Source organism: Coregonus lavaretus (assembly GCF_964263955.1).
Source record: "Coregonus lavaretus genome assembly, contig: SUPER_35_unloc_1, whole genome shotgun sequence".
Classification (NCBI taxonomy): domain Eukaryota; kingdom Metazoa; phylum Chordata; class Actinopteri; order Salmoniformes; family Salmonidae; genus Coregonus; species Coregonus lavaretus.
In genome coordinates, this window is record NW_028167181.1 from 5,541,605 (window position 1) to 5,563,139 (window position 21,535).

Here is a 21,535-nt window from a genome sequence, read left to right on the forward strand (position 1 = left end):
GGGAAAAAACTGGAGTGTGACGCAAAATGTCTTCAACTTGCCTCTAGCTCAAACAGCTCACCTCAAAGTGTTTCGAGTTGGTCTGCCTGGCTAGGGGACCGGCTGGGGCCATGGTCTGTGGAGGCTGCTGCTGATTGTGTGTCTGTTGTTGTTGTTGTTGTTGTTGCTGCAGCCGACCTTGGAGCTGCACAATCTGCTGTTCCTTCTGGCCCAGCTGGGTTGTCAGGGCGACGTGACTCTGGCAGAGCCGGCCCTCGTTGGACTTGAGCGCCTGGTAACATATGCTCAGCTCGTTGTAGAGCTGTGGCCACAAGTGGAGGAGAGGGGAAAGTTAAAAAGAAACACTCATCACATCGGGTGCTGGCGGGACAGAGTCGTGACAAGGATTGTTCTCCTATTTCCATGGAGAAGATGAGAGGACAGATGCTAAGATCATCTGGAGAGAGAGAGAGAGAGAGAGAGAGAGAGAGAGAGAGAGAGAGAGAGAGAGAGAGAGAGAGAGAGAGAGAGAGAGAGAGAGAGAGAGAGAGAGAGAGAGAGAGAGAGAGAGAGAGAGAAAAAGGGGGTGAAGGAGAAAGTGGGAGAGTAGTGGAAAGTGTAAAACCCCTGACTGGCCAGATTATTTTCGTCGTCTTTGTCCCACACAGACACTCCTGTTACAGACAGGGCTTACAATGGGTGGCTTGGCAGCCATGAGATCGGAACAACACTGAACATCTGAAGAGAGAATAAGTTTACTGCCTCACTGTAATGACGCTGTAAAGACAACACATTGTCAGCTTGCCTTGTGGGGGGTGGGTTAATGTGATTTTTTTTTTTTGGGGGGTGGGTGGGTGATTTTTGGGGGGTGGTGATGTGCTTTTGGGGGTGGTGATGTGGTTTTGGCGGGTGGTGTGGGGTTTTGGCGGGTGGTGATGTGGTTTTGGCGGGTAGTGATGTGGTTTTTAGTGATTTCATGGTGGTTTTACTGATAGGAGCTGGTGTCGGTTGTGGTCATGTATGTTAGAGTGTTATGGGGACTGGTTGAGTGTGATGTCGTGTGGTAGTGTATGGTTCAGTGTGATGTCGTGTGGTGAACTAATGGTAAAGTAACCGTATTTTAAGAGGTGGTATTGGCGCTGTGGGCCTCCTCATTGTAATGTTTGCTATGGGTAGAGTGTGTTAGTAGTGTGTGCTATGGGTAGAGTGTGTTAGTAGTGTGTGCTATGGGTAGAGTGTGTTAGTAGTGTGTGCTATGGGTGGAGTGTGTTAGTAGTGTGTGCTATGGGTGGAGTGTGTTAGTAGTGTGTGCTATGGGTGGAGTGTGTTAGTAGTGTGTGTTATGGGTAGTGTGTTAGTAGTGTGTGTTATGGGTAGAGTGTGTTAGTAGTGTGTGTTATGGGTAGAGTGTGTTAGTAGTGTGTGTTATGGTAAAGTGTGTTAGTAGTGTGTGCTATGGGTAGAGTGTGTTAGTAGTGTGTGCTATGGGTAGAGTGTGTTAGTAGTGTGTGCTATGGGTAGAGTGTGTTAGTAGTGTGTTTTATGGGTAGAGTGTGTTAGTAGTGTGTGCTATGGGTAGAGTGTTAGTAGTGTGTGCTATGGGTAGAGTGTGTTAGGTGGTGTCTGCAGTGTGAACCTCTTCCTGGTTACAGAGGACTCTGGGTATTGTAGTGTAAATGAAAAGAGTGGTAGTATGTAGTATAGTTAGTTACTTTCTGATAAGAGGTGGTGTCTGCAGTGTGAGCCTCTTCCTGGTTACAGAGGACTCTGGGTATTGTAGTGTAAATGAAAAGAGTGGTAGTATGTAGTATAGTTAGTTACCTTCTGATAAGAGGTGGTGTCTGCAGTGTGAGCCTCTTCCTGGTTACAGAGGACTCTGGGTATTGTAGTGTAAATGAAAAGAGTGGTAGTATGTAGTATAGTTAGTTACCTTCTGATAAGAGGTGGTGTCTGCAGTGTGAGCCTCTTCCTGGTTGCGTAAGACTCTCTGTGTGTCTAGGTTGAGCCCCTCCAGTTGCTGGATGAGCTGGGCCTGCTCTGCTGCATGCTCACTACTCTGTCTGTACAGGGCCTGCAACTCCTGCAGCTCACGCCTGTACACACACACACACACACACACACACACAGCAACATCAAATACCTACTATACAAACATATTCAAAATATTAATAATTCTTGACCAATCTGTGGCATAATGATACCAATCTTACTAAAGTACAATGACATCTTCAATCACTTATAACACACAGAGCGTTCCCTGAGCCGGATGTGACTGGCTGACATCTCTCAGTGGCACGACGCCAAGACACAGAGTAGTTAAAAAAAGGTGAGATTACCCACTAAGGCTCCTGGGTTCTCACAGTTTTTATCATATTGACTAAAGCTTAGCCAAAGCCAGCACCATTTCCCCTCCGTGACTCTACCTCTCCAAAGCACATCTGGTATGCAGAGCTTATCAAGTGGTTCTAGATGAGGATGTGTGTGTCGCCTCAGAGGCTCAGCGTGGAGAGACGGCTAGAGCCTCTCACACACACACACACACACACCCTACTCTAAACTGGTTTAACTGAGACTGTAGTGGATAATGAAAGCCACCTAAAAGTAAATCTAATTTAGCAAGATTATAAATTGATACGGGACATATTTTAATTGAGGGTCATTTCACAGTACACTTTATACTTAAAAAGGTATACAAAAACGACATCAACTTGACAGACCAAATTGAATGCATGGGAAATACTGCCTGTGACATTTACTTCATTGTATCCATGACGATGCCAAAGCACAGATGTCATGGCACATCTCACAGCAGTTACAATTACTTTTAATGCAAGGTGTCCGAGAGTGTCCTGAAAGGCGTCTGTCAAATAACATTTATTTGTATTATGTTTTATTATGACCTGAGTTGGGTGACGTGTTGGTCCCTCTGTGCCACCTCCTTCTGCCTGGAGGAGAGGAGGTCTGCCAGGCTGCTGCACTGGCCCTGAAGGTCTGCCACCTGCCGCTGGGCATCGCTCAGATCACCCTCCATCTCCTGCCATGGTGGGCAAGAAGAGGAATATCAGTCAATCAATCAATCAATCAATCAATCAAATGTACTTATGTCTTTTTATATCAACAGTTGTCACAAAAACATGCTGTAGAACAGGGCTGTCCAACCCTCTTCCTGGAGATCTACCGTCCTGTGGGTTTTCAGACCAACCCTCTTCCTGGAGATCTACCGTCCTGTGGGTTTTCAGTCCAACCCTTTTCCTGGAGATCTACCGTCCTGTGGGTTTTCAGTCCAACCCTCATTTAACACACCTGATTCTGCTTATTAGCCGCTCAACAAGACCTTAACTAGCTGAATCAGATTCGCTCAATTAGGGTTGGACTGAAAACCTACAGGACAGTAGATCTCCAGGAAGAGGGTTGGTCTGAAAACCTACAGGACAGTAGATCTCCAGGAAGAGGGTTGGACTGAAAACCTACAGGACAGTAGATCTCCAGGAAGAGGGTTGGACTGAAAACCTACAGGACAGTAGATCTCCAGGAAGAGGGTTGGACTGAAAACCTACAGGACAGTAGATCTCCAGGAAGAGGGTTGGACTGAAAACCTACAGGACAGTAGATCTCCAGGAAGAGGGTTGGACTGAAAACCTACAGGACAGTAGATCTCCAGGAAGAGGGTTGGACTGAAAACCTACAGGATGGTAGATCTCCAGGAAGAGGGTTGGACTGAAAACCTACAGGACGGTAGATCTCCAGGAAGAGGGTTGGACTGAAAACCTACAGGACAGTAGATCTCCAGGAAGAGTGTTGGACTGAAAACCTACAGGACAGTAGATCTCCAGGAAGAGGGTTGGACTGAAAACCTACAGGACAGTAGATCTCCAGGAAGAGGGTTGGACTGAAAACCTACAGGACAGTAGATCTCCAGGAAGAGGGTTGGACTGAAAACCTACAGGACAGTAGATCTCCAGGAAGAGTGTTGGTCTGAAAACCTACAGGACAGTAGATCTCCAGGAAGAGGGTTGGACTGAAAACCCACAGGACAGTAGATCTCCAGGAAGAGGGTTGGACAGCCCAGCTTTAGAGTCTAGAGCACAGTTGTCCAACTCATTCCACGGAGGGCCGAGTGTCTGGGGGTTTCGCTCCACCCTTGTCATTGATTGATGAATTAAGGACACTGATTAGTAAGAAGCTCCCCTCACCTGGTTGTCTAGGTCTTAATTGAAAGGAAAAAACTAAAACCAGCAGACACTAGGCCCTCCATGGAATGAGTTTGACACCCCTGGTCTAGAGTAACCGTGCTTGTGTTTGTTGTACAAATGACTATGAACTTTGTATTCCTCAGTGAATTTGGTACAGGCTTGGCGTTCCTGTTCCCAACTGAGTTTCAGAATGGCGTACACAAACAAAGTAGACGCACTAATACAAAGCCAAAACAACGGCCAGAGGCCAGGACACAGTGTATGACTGGTCTCTGCCCTGACTGAGTCCTCGATGACGTTACATGTTGATGTTGTGTTGCTGGACTCCACTAATGGCCAAACAACTCTTAACATTAAGAGCCAGAGAGATAAGAGGTCTGAAAGTGTCTGAGCACTGAGGGTCATCTTAAAACATCACAAGAGACTCTCTCCTTTTAACGAGAGGCTACAATTACAACGGGGCAGACCCGGCCGCCTGGCATCAAACACACAGGGGGCATCGGGACAAGTCTGACTGTAATTAAAAACAGCTTCAATCACCGACGCTGGTGAAATTAATGGCCACAAATTAATGGCAGCAAATTAGCCACCGGCGGCCATTTTGTAAAGTAAAGTTGGTGCTATGGACGGAGAGATAACACTACTAGTACATCAACAAAATCTGTGCATAGTTGTGACTTCTTGTAACTTTTTAATGTTTCATTCTTGAACAGACATATTGTTATAAATTGGTGTGGAATTCTTGTGCATTCCATGTGTTCCATCCAGATCTCAGAGTTCCACATCACACCATGGTATTAAACCCTGACTAGGAGCAGAGCCAGGTGAGTGTCTGTCTGTCTGTTTGTCTGTGTCTGGTGATGTGATTGATGTGCATAGTGGAGTTGTTACTAGGGCCCTGTCATAATTACACCCTGGCCCTGACTTATTCAAAGCCCTCTCTTCCTCTCTCCTCCCTCCCTCCTGTCTGTCTGCCTGTCTCTCTGTCTGGCTGTCTCTCGCTCTCTCTCTCTCTCTGTCTGTCTGTATGTCTCCCTGTCTCTCCGTCTGCCTGTCTCTCCGTCTGCCTGTCTCTCCGTCTGCCTGTCTCTCCGTCTGCCTGTCTCTCCGTCTGCCTGTCTGTCTCTCTGCCTGTGTCTAGCTCAGACACTTGACTGGAGGGGCGCTGATGAAAAATGACTGTTGGCTCCTACTGAGGAGAGTTGTGCACTGTGCGTCAGCGGAGTGTGTCTGTCTGTTTGTCTGTGCGTGTTCGAGCCTCTGTGTGTCCACGGAGCCCCACCAAACTCTACTATTGATGGGCAGTTGTGTTATGTTCCAAGAGGGTAGTGGGAAGGGGGTTGGTAGTGGTGGTATTGGTGGTGGTGGTAGTGGTAGTAGTGGCGGTAGTGGTAGTAGTGGTGGTAGTAGCGGTGGTAGTAGTGGTGGTGATAGTGGTGGTGGTGGTACTGGCGTTAGTAGTGGCGGTAGTGGTAGTAGTGGTAGTGGTGGTGGTAGTGGTGGTAGTGGTGGTAGTAGTGGTGGTAGTGGTGGTGGTAGTGGTGGCGGCGGTGGTGGTGGTAGTGGCGGTAGTAGTAGCGGTAGTAGTAGTGGTGGTGATAGTGGTGGTGGTGGTACTGGCGTTAGTAGTAGTGGTAGTGGTAGTAGTGGTAGTGGTGGTAGTAGTGGTGGTGGTAGTGGCGGCGGTGGTGGTGGTAGTAGTAGTGGTAGTGGCTGTGGTAGTGGTAGTGGTAGTGGTGGTGGTAGTGGCGGTAGTAGTGGCGGTAGTAGTGGCGGTGGTGGTGGCGGTGGTGGTGGCGGTATTGGCGGTGGTATTGGCGGTAGTAGTGGTGGTAGTGGTAGTGGTGGTGGCGGTAGTGGTGGTGGTATTGGTGGTGGTAGTGGCGGTAGTGGTCTCCTGTGAGTTGTCACTGATTGGTTGACTGACTGTTTGAACAACATGTGTCCAACGTGCTGCTGTGGTGATTATTTTGTTGCGAGGCTGATTAGAGTGTGAGAGTAAAGTTGATCCATAATAATGAGGAGGGGGAGAGATGCATATCACTGATTCTGCTAATTAGCTACATGAATAAGGTGAGGGAGAAAACACACTACAGTCGTCCAGTGATCACATCGGGGGACTTGGTCGGGGCTCGGCTTCTTCTTTTTCTCACCAGACGAGACTTGGGTCCAAAATGTTAAAAAACGTAATTATTTCTCCCACCCTCTGAACAGGGCCATCAATATTTAAAATGTGTGCTTTGCAAGAGGAATTATTTGACATTCATATATTGAGGAGGGAAAAGAAGGAGGGGATGTTCAAGGTGTGCAGAAGAAAGGGAACCCTTCCTGTGTGTGTGTGTGTGTGTGTGTGTTTTCCCCTCTCCACATGGCATCTCTCTGTGTGTTACCTTGACTTTGGCGTCCGCGGCGGCCCTCTCCTCTCTGTGTCTCCTCTCCTGCCTCTGTGCCTCCTCCAGGTCGCCGCGCAGGGCAGAGCAGCAGGACTCTAATCCCTCCTTCTCCTCCTCAAGGCCCTCTTCTCTCCTCCTCCTCTCCTCCTTCACATCCTGAACCAGGGAGGGGGGCAAGAGTCACAGGGCCAGATAAACAACACCGACGGATGGAGAGAGGGAGAGAAAAGAAAGAAAGGGAAAGAGAGAGGAGGAAAAAAAGTAGCATGTGGTTTTGAGGAGGATGAGATGGGATGAATATGTAGAATGTAAAGTCAGTACTGTTCTGTGTTGGTTGGGGCCTCCGCTTCTCAGCTCCACTGTGGCCCCCCATGCATGTCTGATTGGCAAGGTCACCTGTGCTGTGAGGCTGTGAGGGCCGGGGCTAACTGTGTGGCAGGTATCAGGGGCCACGCAGCTTCTCCCTTTAATGACAGGCCTCCTAATGAGAACACACTTTGCTACAACATCCATTACATCTGATCCCAGCCTCCTTTGATGCTTCCCCCGCTTATTTTTTATTTCATCGGCGAGACCCCGCAATGCAAAGACGCATCCGTGGACCTCGAGATCGCTCCTTTATCAATTAATCATAGCCAGGGTCCCATCAGGGCCATAATTAGGGAGACGCCACATAATCACATGAACGCGTTACTTTCACTCCCCTCCATGGTCCGTCATTAAGTATTTATCTATAGGCAAGTTATCGGCTTCTCTCTCCCTCGCTATCTCTGGCTTTTCAGCATTCTCCGTCTGCTCAAACCCCTCAGTTTGGAGGCATGAGAGAGAGAGAGAGAGAGAGAGAGATCTGGCCTGCTCGAGAACAAAAAAAATCACATAGTTTGTTTCTTTTCCTCCCCCTGCCTCTCTAAGTGATTTTGAGGCCTCAGGCTACAGTATAGCCCTGGGGGACACGTCCTGTTTGGTGTCACAGTGAAAAGACTAGTAGCTGCCTACAAGCAGCCAGAGAGCAGAGGCTTCAAAGCGGCGGCAGGCAGGCGGGTGCCACTGGAAATTTGTTCCAAACCTTAAGTTCTTGACTCTTATTCCCCAGCTTGTGGCGCAGAGCTGCCAGCTCCTTCTTCATTAGGCCTCTGTCCTCGTCCACAGCCATCTTCCTCTGGACCAGGTTGGTGATCTCCTGCTGCTGCCCTGTCACTCTCTGTTTCAGCCAACGGAGGGAGTGGGGGAGAGCGAGAGAGAGATTGAGAGAGAGATGGAAAGAGAGAGACAGAGATGGGGGAGAGAGAGAGAGAGAGATAGATGGAAAGAGAGAGATAGATGGAAAGAGAGAGAGAGAGAGAGAGAGAGAGAGAGATAGATGGAAAGAGAGAGAGATGGAAAGAGAGACAAGACGTTAGTCATCAACAGGAATCTTGGGCAACGGGAGGGAATAAACTGTTTATGGATTGTGGAAGGAAGTAAACATTACAGTAACTACAGGGGTCCCATTTTGGATTAATCAGAGGCTCCAGTTGACAGAGAGGGGGACATTCAGTATCAGCCGCTGTAATAAAATGGCCACTGGTGAGGAGGACACAGTTTGATCTCATGTGAGGTCTAATCTACTCCACATCTAACCACTCTGTCCAACTCACCTTCTGTGTCAGTTCGGTTCAGATCTGGCAGATATTGACAAGGCCTGTGACCGGGCCAGCACCTTCCTTCTAACCCCTGATCTCAGAACAGGTGCTGAAGGAGACCCTTCACCCTGTACAAGCCCTCACTTTCATAATACTGGCCTCAGTACACCTCCGTACACATGAGCCAACTCATGTACTGTAGGTCGCACACCCCTGTATGTGCTAACCTCACCACTTACAATATTACACAACGAGCCAATTACATAGAATAAGAGCACTGTAATACTGTCTAATAGGTCTAGGCCTGTATAGAATAATGAACTACTGCTCTGTACATTTACAATACAGTTACCATGATAGCCTAATCAAAACGATGCTTCTCATCTTTACTAACAAACTAGAACAAAGGAATCAAACGATGAAAAATGGTTCCATAATTTTAATGATCCATCTTTTTTTTTTCTCTTCCTGCCGGCTAGTCTTCTGGCAGGCCTATAGCTGGGCGATTGTAGGAGGAGGGAGGACGCTGCCCTTTTAAACACTGCATCAGCTGGGCTCTGGCATGGCAGTAATCCACTGCAGGCTGCGGGTAGCTCTAAAATAACACTGTGCTCTGGGATGCAATTAATTGCCATGTTGGGGGAATCACTCAAATCTTTTCCAAGATCGTGGATTTACTCAACGCCTTCCTGTCCTCGTTGGCCATGCAAAAACAGGCTTTAATAGAGATTTATACGGGCGAAGTGGAAATACATTCAAACGTTGATAATGAGGTGGGCGAGAACAATTTCAACTCCAGTAGTGTTCGATTGGTAAGAAATAGGTTTAGGGGAAATTAAGAGGTCTAGGACAGAGAGATTAGCATTCAAAATTCCCAGTGCAGTTCAAAAATGAAAGCTAATTATGTTACAAAAATGGAAGGGAGTGGAGACGAAAGACAGCGGAGGAGAAAGAGAGAAGTAGAGATAGAGGTAGAGAGAGGTAGAGAGAGAGAGGTAGAGAGAGAGAGGTAGAGAGAGAGAGGTAGAGAAGTAGAGAGAGAGAGAGAGAGAGAGAGAGAGAGAGGTAGAGAGGTAGAGAGAGGTAGAGAGAGAGAGAGAGAGAGAGAGAGAGAGAGAGAGAGAGAGAGAGAGAGAGAGAGAGGTAGAGAGAGAGAGAGAGAGAGAGAGAGAGAGGAGAGAGACAAAGAGAGGAGAGAAGAGAGAGACAAAGAGAGGAGAGAAGAGAGAGACAAAGAGAGGAGAGAAGAGAGAGACAAAGAGAGGAGAGAGAGAGGAGAAGAGAGGTAGAGAGGAGAGTAGAGAGAGGAGAGAAGTAGCAAGAGAGAAGAGAGGTAGAGAGGAGAGGTAAAGCGAGAGAGGAAAAAATAAAGAAGAGGAAAAAAGATTGTCAAAGTTGGAGTGGAGACGTTAAGAGGACTAGCGTGAGGTCCTGTGTGGACTCAGCAGACCATCACATTTAGAGAACAGTAAAGGGGGGGAAACCAATTAATCACCATTTGGGTTCCTTTGGCCCAAATCTGGACGAGATGATGAATGTCAGTGGTCTGTATGACACTGCACACAATCCTGACTATTAATGAGCTTTGCAAATCGGCCGGAACTTTACCAACCAGAATTTCTACTGCTCTTATAAAGAACTTTAGATCAAGATCATGTTGAGGAATATTATGCAGTGAGTAGGAACATACTGTCAGGTCTATTAAGACTTGAGCGGTGTCTGGTGGTCATCAAAGGTAGCCTAGCGGTTAAGATTTGGGCCAGTAACCAAAAGGTCGCTGGCTCAAATCCTCGTGCCGACTAGGTAAAAAATATGTCGATACGCCCTTGAGGAAGGCACTTAACCCGAAATACTCCTGTAAGTCGCTCTGGATAAGAGCATCTGCTAAATGACCCCCCCAATTTTTTTTTTTTTTTTACAAATGTACATGACGAAGCAGATGAATGAACCTGCCTGCATCCTTTCCTTCATTCACCCTCACAGTGACAGTGTTTGACCGATAAAGTTATTTGAATTAGATACAATTTTGAAATCTCTGCCAGCACTCTTTTTCTCAGAACAAACAGAGCAGTGATAAGAAAATCATTTGTAACCTCTATTGCGCTCCACAGCTCTGGCTAATTGTACATAGCTACATCAGTGTTAAGATGAGTGAGGAGGGCAGGATAGACACACTGTTAAAGAGCTGCTGATGATAGCATTAGCGCCTGTCTCTGATGGGATGATGTTAGCGTAGCGTAGCGTAGCATTAGCCAGACTGACAGAGAAGGTTGCTAATGTAATGACAGAAACTGACAGATGCTGCCGTTAAGGGATGATGATTAAGGGTAAATTACAGTGCGTCGCCGTTATCATTAACTGTCCTAGCAGCACATAGAACACACTTACTGAGCCACTGGTATAGGTGGGTATAGAGTTAGCACTTGCGCTAGTGATAGGGCTTGCCTCAGACAAACCCTAGACCTAGGGGTCTTTTCTATAACAGGACTGACTGAATGTAGGTTAGACTGGACGTGCACTCTCACTCAGACAGACTTCAATTTAAATGCATCCCTTCATATCAAATGGAAGATAAATTCCTATGGGAGATATCTCTATAAAGACACCAGGATACGACAGAGAAAATCCTATGGAAGATATCTCTATAAATACCAGGATACGACACAGACATGGTTCACGAACTATGCATTCCACATATCATAACAACAATACCTGGTCCAGCTCCTGGATCTTGTAGTCTTTGGCCTGCAGGATCTCCAGCACTTTGCGGTCCTTGGCTTCAGCTTTCCACTTCTCTCTGTTGGGGACACAGAGAAACATCATGTTAATCTATGTCATTCTATTTCTATGGAGAGAGCCATATAAATATAATCTATATGTCATTGTTTTTCTATGAAGAGAGCCATAGAAATAGAAATGAAGAGACATAATGTTAATCTATGTCATTCTATTTCTATGAAGAGACCATACAAATAGAAATGAAGAGACATAATGTTAATCTATGTCATTCTATTTCTATGAAGAGACCATACAAATAGAAATGAAGAGACAATGTTAATCTGTCATTCTATTTCTATGAAGAGACCATACAAATAGAAATGAAGAGACAATGTTAATCTATTTCATTCTATTTCTATGAAGAGACCATACAAATAGAAATGAAGAGACATAATGTTAATCTATGTCATTCTATTTCTATGAAGAGACCATACAAATAGAAATGAAGAGACATAATGTTAATCTATGTCATTCTATTTCTATGAAGAGACCATACAAATAGAAATGAAGAGACAATGTTAATCTGTCATTCTATTTCTATGAAGAGACCATACAAATAGAAATGAAGAGAGAGACATAAAACACATAATCTGTGTCATTCTATTTCTATGGAGAGAGAGTGGCGGCGCGGTGAAGTGACTGCGAGGCCCAGAGCTGAAGCATCGTTAGCAGCTCGTCTCCAACGACTCTCTGGTCCTGGTAATGATGATGGGTGTCATTTGGAGGCATTAGGGTGATGTGGCGGTGACAGATCCACCACTGAGAGGATCTAGCATATGGCAAACGACAGCAAACAAGCTCATCTGAGGGGAAATTATAACTTTATTCGTATAATAAACGGGAAAATCCATTCAGTGCAAAGGTTTACAGAGTATTGAATGTTATCAGAGAACTGAATATGCTATGCCAAATGAATGTAGTCTGTGACCCCCATGATAGCACATTATTTTAGGCTCATAATGTCCCGTCCTGTCTGATGCTGCTGTCGTCATGGGGTAAAGGACAAATACATTAAATGGCAGTTTGAAAACTAAACACAGAAACACTCAATATCAAGCAAATATCTGTGCAATAGGCATAAAACTCATTTAGTTGAAATCAGGCAACCAAATGAAAACAAAGAGTGCCTTAAAGAAAAGGAGGTCACAGGAAGAGAAGATAACCCAAAGTTGTGTGTTCAAACACTCAGCGGGCTCCCCGGGCGCTGGCAGGCAGGCAGGCAGGCAGGCAGGCACCAGAAGTATGTCAATCAGCACCCCAGTGTCATTTCACTGCTCTCCAGATAAGGTAATTACCAGGACGACATCAAACCTGGACTCCTATTCAGCACACACACACTACGCAAACTTTTTCTCCCTCCCTCCCTCCCTCTCCCTCCCTCTCCCTCCCTCTCCCTCTCTCTCTCTTTCTCTCTGCCCCATTGGGCCATGCAGCAGCAGCCTGTTCCAGCAGCATATCTTTCATTCTGGCTCAAACCTCTTTTCTCCTGCTCACTGTTTGGGGAGAGGAGACAAAACAATACCGATCGGGGCCAGTTTGTTTCAACAGCTTCTTGAGATCACCAGGGAACCCCCTCCAACCAACCCCCCACCTCTCCCCGTTCTGCCACCCCAATCCAGGCCCCTCTCCTCCCTTTGCCTTGTCTGGCTCCCCCCCCCCCACCCTCCCCCCGGAGGGACATTGAAACGAATGCCTGGTCTCCTCGGAGTCAAGCGTTACCTTGTATCCTTTGCCGTGTTAACCGTGTCCTGAGCAACCATCCAATCGCTACAAGACCAGCTGGAATCCCCAATAGGCCCGGCGCTTGACTGGAGTCAGCGCAATTATCATGTCAATATACCCGCCGTGTGCAGCGCGGTGCCAGTGTGCTGATAGACTACACACACACACACACACACACACACACACACACACACACACACACACACACACACACACACACACTCTCTGGGTGCATGTTACCCAGGCCCCTGTGGACCAACATGCTTTGTTGGGTTTTCCTATGGGGGGCTGTGGGGGGATGGGAGGGATGGGGAAACTGCCTGAGACACAGATAGAGAGAGGATCCTAACCTGGCGTACATGTTTTTCCCCCCTGAAACCAAACGTCTGAGGCTCCTGCCAACTGACACAGTTTATTTTGTGCGTCTGATGTTCCAAAAGGCAGGAGAAGGTAGAATATAGGCCTGCTAGATCTGATACATGAAAAGTAGCCAAAATCTTGGTATAATTGCATTTTTTACTGCATTTAGCATGGAAAGGACTAAACATCTAGGCCTAGACCTACTACAGTACATTTAAATGCTGTTATTAACAGAAATTACAGTAGTCTTTGTTTAGAAATGAAATAATGCACAACAATTCTTTAGAATCCTCATTCTGTTTACGATCCGCTTGGTATGGCTTTATGAAAACAACCTTTTGACATAGCATTTTAAATCAAACAACTTCCCAACAGAAGTTTTGAAAAGAACACACATGCCTGAACTCACACTATTACCATGTATCACTGCAGTAGTTCAAATACCTGAAGCCCTGTTCTTTTCAACCAGTTCCCATGCTGATGTATTCTGTGCGGCTTAGTTGCCCCTCGCAAAAGGTCATCTTCAATCTAACGTTTTATCCCGTAAAAAACGAAGCACTTGGCAGTGAACGTTTTCACAGTTTTAGAATGGGAGCCGAGCGAGACTGTTTTCATTAAAGCGGGTGGTTTCCATTGCTGAGCAGCTAGACTGGGGATAAGAAGGCTTAAAGCAGCATCTGCACTATTCAGCGGTAACCCCACCAGAATGGCCAAGGTGCCTCACACACACACAACCTTGGATAACTTTCAGCAGACGTACTTCCCTACCTCCTTCTGTTTCACTTTGGAGATGGGATTTCTGGGAGATCTTACGCCCACTGAACATTTCTTCACAGGTAGTGGTATGGAGATTAGTTACAGGCCATGCTTTGAGAGATATAAAGTATGGGTGAGAGGGAGCCGTGACATTTCTGAGCAGTTTCAATTACTAACTCACCGTTCCACCACTAGACTGACGGCCTGGGTCAGGTCCGGATTGGCCACTTGGAGGCGTTTCCATAGGGACCACACAAACTCCTTGTCGGCCTGTGAAAAGAACAAACAATTTCATGGTTATGAATGATTATACTCATATCTTATTATTATGCAAAAAATGTGGCATGTGGTAGTCTTAATGAACCACATAGACACACAACAACACAGAAATATTGCATTTCCTTTCCTATTGTTCCACATCCTTACCCGAAATAATAACACAATTTCTCACATCTTAAAACGCAATTAGTGGGAGGCGATGTTATAGCAATTCTAAATGAAATACAAATAATTCAATGAGATGCTCGATGACATTAGCATATATGGGGGTGGGACCAACCCAATCAATAATTTAAATGGCTTGTACAAAATAATACTTTAGATGTGGTGTGCCTTCTCTAATCATTACTGGAGTGTGACCTTCGGCTCAAGGGGAGGCTACATTGACACTTGTCATAATGCACAATTCATGACTGGGGAGTTGGAGATCAAATCAAAACAGCCGTTAAAGCAGCATATCCCTTATTAATAAAGTGCATCTGATTCTGGATGTTTTTCTCTGCATCTTTAAAGTAACTTGTGGAGGAGAAACTCTAAACTGATGACAGAGAGAGTCCTCTAAGGCGCAGAGAGTTGAGATCCTCAGCCCCTGACACATTTCCAATTCAAATTGACTCACCGGCCAAAAAAATAGCGTTCAATGTTTTTTTTCTTTCTAAAAATCTAAAAACGACATTTTCGGCACACTAAAAGACAGAATTATGCCAAATCGACTTAATATAAAATCATCTGTTAAATTATGTTCACATCATCATAAGATGAAAAGTCATCACTCCCACTGGAATCTACTGGTCTCCAATTAGTCCATGAATTTTAAACCCCATTCAAAAGTGTCTAATCAATTATTTACTAAATGGCAGAGGCAAACCTTGGTAGACCATGGGCTGAACATACAAAGTGGAGAGAGCAGAGTAGATCCTTATTGGATGAATAGAGATCTCACCAATCCTGGTCCAGCACTGCCGTTAATGACGAATTAAGAAACGGGGCTTCACATCCAATAGGTGGTCTCTCTTCTCCTGGCCTATGGCTGCCATTAGCCCTTACATGCTGACACTCAGACTCCTCGCCAGGACCCTCACCACCCATATCAAGGGCTTCTCCACAGTATTAAAGATGTATCGAATATGTTTTTGATGATCACTGAATTATTCATTGTAATTGCAGACCTTGAAAGACCATGGGCTAAACATACTAAGTGGGCCTGGAATGCAGCCACATATTAATACAATTAGCATGGTCAAGTAGGAACATTTTCTGTCCGACAAGACGGGCCACTTTGTAGTTAATGGCGGTCCTGAGAACGCTGTGCTAGAGACTTTAGACATGAATGGCATTTCAAATGCCACGATTTGAATGGTACACGGTACAACTAACACTTTCTAACAGTCACTAAGAGACAGACAGAATCATTGATGCTCTCTCTCTCCCCAGACCAGACCACCGAGGAGAACTGATTCATGTCAGTTCAATACATACAGTAACTGGTTGATGTAAAGGAGGCTGTGAGTGACTTCGGTCTGGATCATGTCTGACAGACAGGCCATACATATGCTGCTCAGTGCTTTATACTGAACCTTGAACTGAGTGATACTCCCTTCAATACATTTTGGGATTATCAGGACACAAATAGTCTCAAATATAAAAATAAATAAAACTACTGTAAACAGGCAATGATCTATGCTGGACTCAAAAGACAGAGCCTTGTATACTGTAGACTGAAATATTTGTCAATATATTCGCCCATATACACACTCACAGAGGTGAGCTTCCCATTATGTGTGAGTGTGAATATGCAAAGTGAGATGCTGATTCCAGGTAAGTCCACCATTTATGTTTTTAGGCACCACCTGGTGGCGAGCCTGTAAGGACATGACAGCATCTCTCCATCACAGCATCAGAGAGAGACTGTGGCTTGTTCAGGAGGATGCAACGTTACAGTATGTTCTAGATAGAAATATAACGTGTAGAGCTAAATGTGTTTGTGATTAACTGGGAGTTCAGTTCTATAAATCAGTTTCTATCTGCAACGTTCTAAATGCTGAAACTCACAGATTAGCCTATGACCCAAATATTAAATAGTCATAGCCTATGTTGCAGGGAATGTGCAGTAGCCAGGAAAAGGGTAGTAAATCATCTGTTAAATCATCTCTCTCTGGTTCCTGTATGGCTCAGTTGGTAGAGCATGGCAGTTGCACCACCAGAGTTGTGGGTTCGATTCCCTGGCCCACCCATACGTAAAAATAATGTATGCACACATGACTGTAAATCGCTTTGGATAAAAGCATCTGCTAAATGTCATATGAAATCTGTGAATGTATTGTAATGTTTTTAAAATTGTATGAACTGCCTTAATTTTGCTGGACCCCAGGAAGAGTAGCTGCTGCCTTGGCAGCAGATAATGGGGATCCATAATAAATACAAATATAGTTGTGTCTATCAATATTTTCCTATGTTTATTAGTGCCTTGCAGTGTGTATTTGTCAGCACTTAACTACTTGCTTCACAAGTGAACCGTTTCTAATGCAAGTTAAGATAAACTGATTTCTGTTAAACAACACAGAAAATGTTGGCAACAACATAGCTAGATTCAACTGTTGACTAAATAAACAATACCATCCAGCACAGTCACCTGGCATTGCACTAACTCCTCAGTTAAACTCCTCACTTCTTCCTCCAGTAGCATGATGCGACTGCTGTCTCTAGTAGCCATTATGGAGCTGGAAAAGAGACAAAGAAAGAAAATGATGGAGGCAGTATACATTTTCTCATCAATATACAGTAAGCTTCAGCGTTACAGTAGACAGCTAGCTACATAGACAACACTATATAGATATACATTAGATTAGACTGTATAGTAATATAGAGGCCGTAGTTATCAATGCTCTTGCTGCAATATTGATTTGGAAATAACGTTAGAGCTCTAGTGACAGGTGTTACTAATTGTCCTCGAGACTAGTGCCTGTAATGATGTTCAGGTAGGTGGTCGTGTCATATCACATTACCTAGCAAGCAAAGCTAACTAGCTACATATTCATATGGTCCTGTACCAGGACGACATTTTCGTATGTAGCCTAGCTTCACTTCAACAAAGGACAAAAGGGAGAAGTAACTTTGGAGAGACCATAGAGACTAGCTGGTTTTCCCGTTAGCTAGCTAGCTAGAACTGAATGTGAACTCAAGCAGTGAAACACGATCGTGCACTGCAACAGGTGTTCTACTCTGTTTAGTTAGCCAGTCAGCGGCAAGTAAACAAACAAATTGCAAACATTACCTTGGGTGTTGACAACTTTCTCGGTCGGAGAGAGTAGCTAACGTTACAAAGCAAATCCGGAACAGCTAAGATAGCTAGCTAGCTGGATAAATTGAACGATAACGTTACATGTCAAAAGTCCATGCGATTGAACAGCATCATCGAGGTCGGTCAACAAACGTATCCTAAAGGACAACTGTTTATTTATCCGTGCATATAAGGTATGTATTGCTGTCTAAAGTATAGCAAGACGAAATGCAAACTTTGAGTGAATCACACTGTTGTCAATAGCTACCGAGACGCTTTTCCATTTCAAACAAGCGCGCTGTTTCCTGTTTTTTACTTCCCCATACGTCAGCGTACTTCCCTATACGTCAGTTTTTACGACACGCAGACGTGTGGGGAATTAACTGAAAGCAGCGCACCAATTGTTTGAAATGGAAAAACATCTTGTAAAATACCAGATTTGTTTGATTAAGATGTACTTTAATAAATCATACTGTATTCATACTGTAATTGGTGTGTTAAGGGGAAATACATGCATACAGCCACAGACCCCACTATCAATGTAGCCTACTCTTGGTCTTCCTCTTACAGTTAATTACTTACCACTTGCCCTACTTTTTAGTTTGATAATGGTCTATCATTTGCAGTTAGTACGAATGTTTAACATTCTTGGTATGGGAAAATGTGCTGTTTTGCTGGAGATGCAGCAACCTCCAGATTGTAGCCTATGGATGGACTCATGCGTGCATGCATACACTGTAATGAGTGGCCAGGCATGAAAAAAGGATGAGAGAGATTACAATGAAGAAATATGAGGACTGGCAACTCTGTTGTCCATCACACAAATGTTGGTTCATCTGCTCTCTCTGTCTGGTCCTCCTGCCTGCCCGCTGAGAAAAAGAAAAGACAGAGAAAGAAAAAATAAGTAAATTGACTTAGCGCGATTAGGCTGTTCCTTGACCCACAAGCAGTGCCTCTCATTAGGATCCTCATTTGTGGAGCGATTTCAGAGGCAGTAGACTGGCGCGTACTGCGCAACATCTGTCCTGTTAGACACATGACAGACACATGGCATTTATACTGTATGAATCAGCTTTTCTCTTCTCCTCTGCCTGCCTGCTTCCCAACAAAGCTCCTTGTTTAATGGAGACGGTGACCAATCATCCATTTAGGAGCCTGATTCTGTATCTGCATCACTGGAAAAGGGGTTTGTTCTCCACTTCATATCATTACAGAGGAAGACAAAATATCACCAGTGACTTTCTATGGGGTCCCGGTCAGTGATTGGATTTATGACTAATTCAGGCCCATTAAGTCCAGATATCAGGTGCATGGTTAGAAGTAAATTGCCCCTCTATGGCTGCGTTCACACAGGCAGCCCAAGTCTGATCTTTTTTTCCACTAATTGGTCTTTTGACCAATCACATCAGATCTTTTCACATCAGCTATATTTCAGAGCTGATCTGATTGGTCAATAGACCAATTAGTGACAAAAATATCAGAATTGGGCTGCCTGTCTAAACGCAGCCTATATCATCCACGAATACCCAAAGTAAATATGATTAAACAACAAATACAACATCCTGTGTAAAAGGAGTAATGTCCTTTTATTGATAAGTATAGGCTTATTTTATATGATATAATACCTCACATCAAGAAAACATGATCCAGTGTTTTTGGCAAAAGCCCTTTGTTCAGAGAAGGACAAAATATAGAGATTTCCCCTCTATTCACATATATCCCCTTTCCATCATTTCCGTGCATGTTGTTTGGCCATCATCGTTTCCAAAAGAGGTTACATTACTGCAACATGTTCCACCATGTTTTGACAGTGTGTCTGAGGATGTCTGGAGCAGTGTGTGTCTCCCCTTTTAAGTGTTTGTTGTCTGTCTTCTTAATGACGGATTCATCTAGATCTGAGGAACATTTTAGGCACATAAAATGCAGCTCTCAACCAGACCCCTTCATCTCACCACAGATGTGTGCTTCCTGCATTTTAATTTAAAAAATAATCATTTTCTTCAAGTCCTGACTGACTTTACTCAAACTCTTGTCATCTTTTGATTTGTCTCCTGTTCTTCTTTCATCACACCGTTTGAAGATGTGTGACAGGTTATATCATTTTATTTAAGATCATTATTCAGAGAAAAACAGGTGTTCCCATGTGCAGTATGTGTGTGTGTGTGTGTGCCCAGTTCTCTCTGAGTGCAATATACTGCCTCTGAGTCATCCTGAAGTATTGGTTGCCTGGAGATACATTTATGAGACAGACACATCCAGTATACAGTCTCTTTATATTGTCCTCCTCCTGTCCTATCAATTACAGACTAGTGTCTCGTGACAGACCGTTTCATAAAGGTAGCACGTGGTTTTGGGTGCCAAGATTAATTACACAGGAGTTATGTGTTATTTTCAGGCTTGCCGTTAATTAAGTGCAATACATTGCCACTGTAAATCGATGGAGCATGAAGAAAATCCCTCCCATAGCATATGCAGTGATACAGAAGTCAGAAGTACATTATGTTAAAGATGTTAAATGGACTCTTGTCTTGTGAGTCTAGTGTCTTTGAGGCCCCTCAGCCCTAATTGCCGCCAGTGTTCTAATGTGATGAGCCAGCCCATAAAATGAGTAGGCTTTACACTGTGACAGTCCCAATGAGCATGCTGTTCTCTTCCCTCCTCTCTCCACAGAGAACAGTGAATCAAATCAAATCAGCACAGAGGTGGAGAAACGACACGGAATCTTGATCATGCAAATGCCTCCATCCGCATGCAAAATTCAGGAAACAAGTGACAAGCACCTGGTGGGCTGAGGAGGAGTGAGGGAGGAAGGGAAGCCGAGTCTGGAAGCGAGCGACATTCCGTGGAGAATTCCGGGGAAGTATAATTGTCTCCGCCTGCCACCTCAGGTAGGAGGACTGTCATCTGCATAATAACATTACCTTTGATTCCACCTGAGAGAGGTGAGAACCAACAGAACGAACAGGGGGCTTACGATCACACTGACTAAAGAGTCACAAGTCGCGTTGCCTTTGAAGGAACACAGGAAGTACAAGTGTCAGCTGGGTTGTCAATTTGAACTCTGTTTAGCAGAATGTCTCTCTCATTCCGGAATGGTAATGAGCTTCCAACCTGTGAGAGCACTGAGTCTCATATGACATCACAGTCACTTTGCTACTCCACTGAGGGCTCTGTTCTCTGAGATGGGTTTCATTACAGAAGTGTGGGTGGCTAATCTGATGAATATTGATGGGTGGATTTGATATTGGGTGGTTTTTTTTATGTGAAAGGCTTTATATAGCTCACTTTTTTGAATATCTGCAAATATTCATGTACTTTTATTTTTAATATCTCTGCTGAGAATTTTTGACATATTGTAGGTTGTGACAGCGTGGAAAAAATGAAACACCCTGCAGCTAGTTATCTCAACTGGACTAGAGAATGATATCAGTCTTGACGTCAAGCATGAGCCATTCTCATGCTCAACCTTGTGGGACCTCGCGCCTCTCATCTCATAATACCCAATGACAGAGACGCCATTGATTCCCCCCTCCTCACCCCTCTCCCACATTAAACCTATCAATGTACCTAAATCAGACAACTACAGCGACGCATACCCCCCCCCCCCCCCCCCCCGGCACAAGCCCCTCAGCTCAGCCCCGGTCCTGGCCCTCTGCTTGACTCCCATCTGATGACCTTCTGAGCCATCCTCAGCAGACAGGCCCTGCTCATAATGGGAGGATTGATGAGAGGAGAGCCAACTTCCTGGGGGCCACCGTGGGAGGGGAGGGGGGGTAGTGTCATGAGCCCCGGGTCCAAGCTTACCCATGGCTCACCCATGTGGCGTGCCACTCCCCCCTGGTATAGTGTGGGAAAGAGGAGTCTGAGTATTTCCCCCAGGGCTCTGCATTGGTAGGCGTTGTCTTGTCCTTAGCTGGGTACTGACTGACTGAGGGCATAGCAAGGTGGTGAGGTTGTGTTTGAGTTCGCATTTCCCTCAAGAGGTAGCATCTAGGGCCTGGCGGCTCAGATACTGTACAGAGAGAGAGCATGTGACGACTTCACCATGGAACAAGGCGCACGCTATTGAAAATATGGTTTATCCTCTTTTAAAGGTGCTCAAAGTTGACCCATTTTGCATACCATACCATGTGACGTCCGTGTCTTCATCACTGGAAAAGATAAACGGTTGAG

The 21,535-nt window shown here is 45.0% G+C and overlaps 1 protein-coding gene across 1 annotated transcript in view; it reads right to left on the reverse strand.

The window, feature by feature from the left end:
• cntln (centlein, centrosomal protein) overlaps positions 1 to 17,410 on the reverse strand; it is a 94,416-nt gene extending 77,006 nt beyond the window's left edge. The window contains exons 1-9 of the mRNA XM_084188483.1: positions 17,357 to 17,410; positions 16,715 to 16,802; positions 13,985 to 14,073; positions 10,900 to 10,984; positions 7,632 to 7,766; positions 6,563 to 6,721; positions 2,880 to 3,013; positions 1,910 to 2,072; positions 62 to 301 (exon numbers count right to left, since the gene is read on the reverse strand). Coding sequence (XP_084044609.1) covers positions 62 to 301; positions 1,910 to 2,072; positions 2,880 to 3,013; positions 6,563 to 6,721; positions 7,632 to 7,766; positions 10,900 to 10,984; positions 13,985 to 14,073; positions 16,715 to 16,795 — 1,086 coding nt within the window. The 5' untranslated portion in view covers positions 16,796 to 16,802; positions 17,357 to 17,410. The remainder of the gene's footprint in view (positions 1 to 61; positions 302 to 1,909; positions 2,073 to 2,879; positions 3,014 to 6,562; positions 6,722 to 7,631; positions 7,767 to 10,899; positions 10,985 to 13,984; positions 14,074 to 16,714; positions 16,803 to 17,356) is intronic.
• Positions 17,411 to 21,535: the final 4,125 nt, after the last annotated feature.